Genomic DNA, 6,096 nt, shown 5'->3' with positions numbered 1-6,096 from the left:
GCTGTCGCTGACCTCTTTAAGCTCTACTCAGGTGGATTTTCTCTGCTATGCATCGAGTTTCCGTCGTTCTGATTTGCTGTTTGACATGCTGCCCCCCCCCTCGTATTGATCAGGTGACGTGTTATCAGAGGAAAGAAAGCCACGTGAGATTCAGCCATATGACTCAGACTGTAAGGGAGGGGGCCGCCCCGTCTCTGCCATCCTCACCCCCCCGGAGTGGAGTCCGGCCTTCGATCAGAGATTACAGGCTGAGAAAACGGTGGAGGGGGGGTCATGTACACACAGTGCAGCTCCAGGTTGCCGAGGCCCAAACGGTGGTGCCCCCCCAGAGTTTTATGGGGCAGTAGATGGTGGACCTTACAGTCTGACCCCCCCATATCGCTTTGAAACTGCCTTTTTCAGCTTCTGCGATTGTAACAAAAGCACTTTGCAAACGTCCATCCTGGATCCTCTCTATGCGTTCATGGGTGTCACTGCTGTCGTCTTTCTGTCCCTGGTTTCCATGGAAACCACTATTTAAGTGTAAACTTTATTTATATGTAAATGAGAGCAAAAAAACTTGAATGAGTGCCGTCTGGATGACAGAGAGCCGGAGCTCATCCGGACATCAGAACATCTCCAACGTCTTACGACCCGACTTCTTCAGGTGGTGGGGGGCCGGGGCGGACGCTGCAGCACAGCTGCTCTCTGCTCCGTGTCTCGAATCTTGTTGGGAGGGGGGTCATTGGACCTGATGGCAGGAGTCGTCGGTTTTCCTGAACAGAACGACATCTCAAAGCTTTCTGTGCTGAACCTGCCGGTTCTCTGGTGGGGGGGCAGACGCTGCGCCACAGCTGCTCTGTGTCTCTAAATCTTGTTGGGAGGGGGGAAATCGGATCCAAATACTGTACATGCTCTGGAACATGTCTATGTTCTGGATCATGTCCACCCCCCACCACAGTCCCTGCAGAACCCCCCCTCCCCGGGGGGGAGCGCCGGGGTGGGATCGGAGCGCGTCGGTCCCGCCGCAGCGGCTGCAGGAATCCGTTTCCTCTGAGGAACGCGGTCGTTCTGGGAGGGGAGAAATGTTCACCGAATCACGAGAAGAGAAATCTGCTGCCCAGAGCTCTGCTGGAGAACCCCGTGTTGACTTGACCACGCCCCTTTCAGGAATCGGACCTGCAACCTGGCCACTCCCACGTAAGCAGCCTGTGATGGTTTACAAAGCGAGGGCAGACTTCGGGGGGGGCAGCAGAGTTCCGGTTCCGTGTGGTTCTGTGGGCATTCTGAAGAACTTTTTCTACTTTTCTAACCGTCGGTCCACACATGCGAGCTGCAGGGAACGCCACGCTGAAGTTTGAGTTCAGAGAATTTGCACTTTTTGTTCCAATAGAAATGTTGTAAAGAGACCACTAAATCCACACGTTTGAATCCGTCAGATTCCAGTTCCTGTTGATTTTTGTTTCAGTTTTTGTTCTTTTTTAATGGATCCAAAAATGTCTGGCATCTGGTTTAAGAATATAAGATGTTTCTATTAAAACGATGGTGGCAAAGCTGATTGGTGGACTTCTTCACACTCACCCCCGAACAAACTGCATGTTTACTTTGTTTACATTACACTCATTTACCACGTGACCTCCTCCATGTCCTGAACCCGCCAGCAGGTGGCAGCAACATCACTCCTTTCCAGAGTTGACTCCTGACTCCTCAACCCTCACGGAGCTTTTGTCTGCAGGAAACTCGGTGTCTGTGCTGCAGCGGAGCTCCGGGGAAAGTCCGGGATCGAACGCAGGCTCCTCGTCTTCCTGTTTGGCCGCTCCCTGGGGCTGATCTGGAGGGGTGACGGGCTCACAGAACAACTCATTAACCCCGCCCCAGCAGCCCCACATTGCAGCAGTCTGCAGGCATGAACTGTAGCAGGAGGAGCAGGTATGCAGGAGGAGCAGGTATACAGGAGGAGCAGGTATAGAGGAGGAGCAGGTGTGCAGGAGGAGCAGGTATGCAGGAGGAGCAGGTGTGCAGGAGGAGCAGGTATACAGGAGGAGCAGGTATAGAGGAGGAGCAGGTGTGCAGGAGGAGCAGGTATGCAGGAGGAGCAGGTATAGAGGAGGAGCAGGTGTGCAGGAGGAGCAGGTATGCAGGAGGAGCAGGTATACAGGAGGAGCAGGTATAGAGGAGGAGCAGGTATGCAGGAGGAGCAGGTATATAGGAGGAGCAGGTATAGAGGAGGAGCAGGTATACAGGAGGAGCAGGTATGCAGGAGGAGTGGGTGAGCAGGAGGAGCCGGTATGTACGAGGAGCAGGTATAGAGGAGGAGCGGGTGAGCAGGAGGAGCAGGTGTACAGGAGGACCTCTCAAGGTTGACCTGCAGAGGATGGGGGGAGCAGAGTTGGTGAGTCCTCCTGCTCTTCACCTCCTCCTGGGGTGTTACCCCCCCATGCAGAAGAGCTCCGCCCTCAGAATCCAGTGGATGTCTGCAGATTGGAGGACATGTTCCTCATGCTGAGCAGGGATGCTGACCTTTGACCCCCCCCCCCCACACACACACACACCGGCGCTGTCCAGCTCCCCATCTGGGAGGATGGAGGGACGGGCTGGGAGCTGCGCCTCCAGCATCTCTGCTCCCCAGAGACGGAGGAGCCTCTAAAGCACTGCGGCAAAAGCTGCAGTCATTAATATGCACGAATGCAAATGAGGAGGTAATTAAGAGCTGCAGCTCTCTGGAGGCTCTTTGATTGCTAATGAATTCTAATCTGCAGAGAACGGGGGAGGGGAGGAGAGGAGAGATGAAAGAAAACCAGGAGAAGAGGAGCTTTAACCTCAATGAAACACCACCAGACAGTTCTCAAAGCTGGAAGATCATCTTCACCGAGAGACGGAGGTTAGAGGAGGACGAGGGTCCACGGGTCTGAGGAGGTTTCAGCATCTGAAAACACTAGAACCTGAAAACACTAGAACCTGAAAACAATAGAACCTGAAAACACTAGAACCTGAAAACAATAGAATCTGAAAACACTAGAACCTGAAAACACTAGAACCTGAAAACAATAGAATCTGAAAACACTAGAACCTGAAAACGTTAGAATCTGAAAACATTAGAACCTGAAAACATTAGAATCTGAAAACATTAAAATCTGAAAACACTAGAATCTGAAAACATTAGAATCTGAAAAATTAGAATCTGAAAACATTAGAATCTGAAAACGTTAGAATCTGAAAACACTAGAATCTGAAAACATTAGAATCTGAAAACATTAGAATCTGAAAACACTAGAATCTGAAAACATTAGAATCTGAAAACATTAGAATCTGAAAACACTAGAACCTGAAAACATTAGAATCTGAAAACATTAGAACCTGAAAACATTAGAATCTGAAAACATTAGAATCTGAAACATTAGAACCTGAAAACATTAGAATCTGAAAACACTGGAATCTGAAAACACTAGAATCTGAAAACATTAGAATCTGAAAACATTAGAATCTGAAAACATTAGAATCTGAAAACATTAGAATCTGAAAACAGTAGAATCTGAAACATTAGAACCTGAAAACATTAGAACCTGAAAACACTAGAATCTGAAAACATTAGAATCTGAAACATTAGAATCTGAAAACATTAGAATCTGAAAACAGTAGAATCTGAAAACATTAGAATCTGAAAACATTAGAATCTGAAAACGTTAGAACCTGAAAACACTAGAATCTGAAAACATTAGAACCTGAAAACACTAGAATCTGAAAACATTAGAATCTGAAACATTAGAATCTGAAAACATTAGAATCTGAAAACACTAGAATCTGAAACATTAGAACCTGAAAACATTAGAATCTGAAAACATTAGAATCTGAAACATTAGAACCTGAAAACACTAGAATCTGAAAACGTTAGAACCTGAAAACACTAGAATCTGAAAACGTTAGAATCTGAAAACACTAGAATCTGGGTTAGGTGGTTCATAAATGAGAGCCGACAGAAACACTGTTGGTTCAGATTGTGTTCAGTAGAGAGATTGATTGTGAGTCTGTGGGGGGGGAGGGGGGGATTAATGTCAGAAAATCCCTCAAACTCATTTTCTTTCTAACTGTGGATCTCGGCTGGAGTTCCAGTTGGATGATGATGATGATGAGGAGGATGAAGGTCAGCATGCTCCTCTGGAGGAGGTGATGCATGTTGTCATTTTAGTTTGTGAATGTGTTAATTGTATTTAGTCGTTTCTTTAACTTTGTAATGTTTTTACTCGTGCACAAAACGCACTTTATGATTTACAATCAAGAATACGCACTCACAGACCAGAGTCTATTTTCTCTCCATAAAGATCCTCCTCTGACGCGCTCTACCTGCTCCAAAGTTCAGTTCCTGTCTGAGCCGGAAACCGCTTGCTGAAGAGTTAATTTAACTCTTTGCAGAATTGCATCACATATGTTTAACACTAAACTAAAAAAGAGTAGAGTTAAAAATGATTGTTAAATCAAAGTGTTTCCAAAATAAATCTGTTAGTGTCATTATGAGAATTTTAACTCTGAACAAAAATAATTTGAAGATTTTCAGTCAGGTTCAGACCTCACCATAGCACTGAAACTGCTCTGGTTAGAGTTACTAATGACTTGTATTGGCTTCAGAAAAGGGACTAATCTCTATTCTGGTCCTGTTAGACCTCAGCGCAGCCTTTGATACCATCGACCACAGCATCTTACTCCAGAGACTAGAGCATGACATAGGGATCAGGGGATCTGCCCTCCAGTGGTTTGAATCCTATTTATCTGATAGATACCAGTTTGTTAATGTAAATGGACAGTCCTCTCATTGTACTAGAGTTAGCTACGGAGTCCCTCAGGGCTCAGTTCTAGGGCCCATTCTGTTCACGCTTTACATGCTGCCCTTAGGAAACATAATCAGGAAACATAGCATTAACTTTCACTGTTATGCAGATGATACACAGCTGTATTTATCCATTAAACCTGACCAGAATGACCACCTAGAGAAACTGAATTCCTGTATCAGAGACATTAAGACCTGGATGACAATTAATTACCTCCTCCTAAACCCAGAAAAAACTGAGGTCATGATACTGGGTCCTAAACACCTGAGAGATGCTCTCTCAGATCAGATAGTCTCCCTGGATGGTGTAAATGTTGCCTCCAATTCTTCAGTCAGAAACTTAGGGGTTTTATTTGACCAGGATTTATCATTTAAGGCTCACATATCTCAAGCTTATACTGCTTTATGTTATAAAGACGGTTTTATATTTTTGTGGTGCAGTTAAAATAAATGCATTTTAACTAAACCCAGTCTCTTTTTTTAGGAATCTCAGGAATGTATCTAACACTGGTCATTTTGCAATGAGCAGTGTTAATTTACCAACACCCCAAAATGAGTTAAATTGACAATGCCTGGTGTGGACTCATATAGACACTTCAACAGTGTTGAAATAAATGGACAGAGTCAAATTGTAACTCTGTTTGGTCTCTAATAAAGAACTCTCGACAGTGCTAATTTTTAACTCTATGTTCAGGTGTTAAAAATATGTAACACTGACCAGAGTTGGTAAGTGTTAAGTTTTAAACACTGACAGAGTAAAAAACAACTCAATCTAAGTGTTAAAGGATCAACAATTTAAAAAGAGTTATTTTGACACTTTGTGGTGTGGACCCATATAGACACTTTACAGGTGTTGAGATTGACTCCTGTGGAGTTGAATCAATCTGGTTGAATTTGCTGTGTGTAGATCTATGTATGAAACTCAAAACGTTTTCTTTAATCTTTTTATTCCAATTACTGTGAATCAGGAGTAGGAAACATTGTGATGTAGAAAATACTCTGGGCGGGGCCACCAGCTCCTTGCTCCGCCCCTTAACACACACAAACGGCCATAAATCTTTGTTTTTTATCCTTTTTTGAGCCAATGATTCTTGTTTTCTTGACAAAAATCCAGCAGCACACCAGCAACCCAAAACAAAGAGAGAAACTCTGCGGTCTGAGTCGATGTTCCGCTCCTCCTCGATGTCTCCAATGACTTGTTAAGAATTGATGGGCTGTTTTTCCTAAAAGTTGGGACAGTTTTCAATAGTAACTTTTAACTACATGAGTTGAAAGTTTTCCCACAGAGTTGTTTT

At 44.7% G+C, this 6,096-nt stretch overlaps 1 protein-coding gene across 1 annotated transcript in view; it reads left to right on the top strand.

Annotated features, from left to right (window-relative positions):
* Nucleotides 1-1,977, top strand: part of zbtb7a (zinc finger and BTB domain containing 7a) — a 10,916-nt gene extending 8,939 nt beyond the window's left edge. Inside the window, exon 3 of the mRNA XM_036211119.1 lies at nt 1,715-1,977. Within this exon, the coding sequence (XP_036067012.1) occupies nt 1,715-1,889 (175 nt within the window). The 3' untranslated portion in view covers nt 1,890-1,977. The remainder of the gene's footprint in view (nt 1-1,714) is intronic.
* Nucleotides 1,978-6,096: the final 4,119 nt, after the last annotated feature.

This window comes from Oryzias melastigma, unplaced genomic scaffold, assembly GCF_002922805.2.
Source record: "Oryzias melastigma strain HK-1 unplaced genomic scaffold, ASM292280v2 sc00589, whole genome shotgun sequence".
In the NCBI taxonomy this organism is placed as follows: Eukaryota; Metazoa; Chordata; class Actinopteri; order Beloniformes; family Adrianichthyidae; genus Oryzias; species Oryzias melastigma.
Note: the sequence above shows the minus strand (reverse complement) of the source record. Positions and strands in the feature narration are given on the sequence as shown.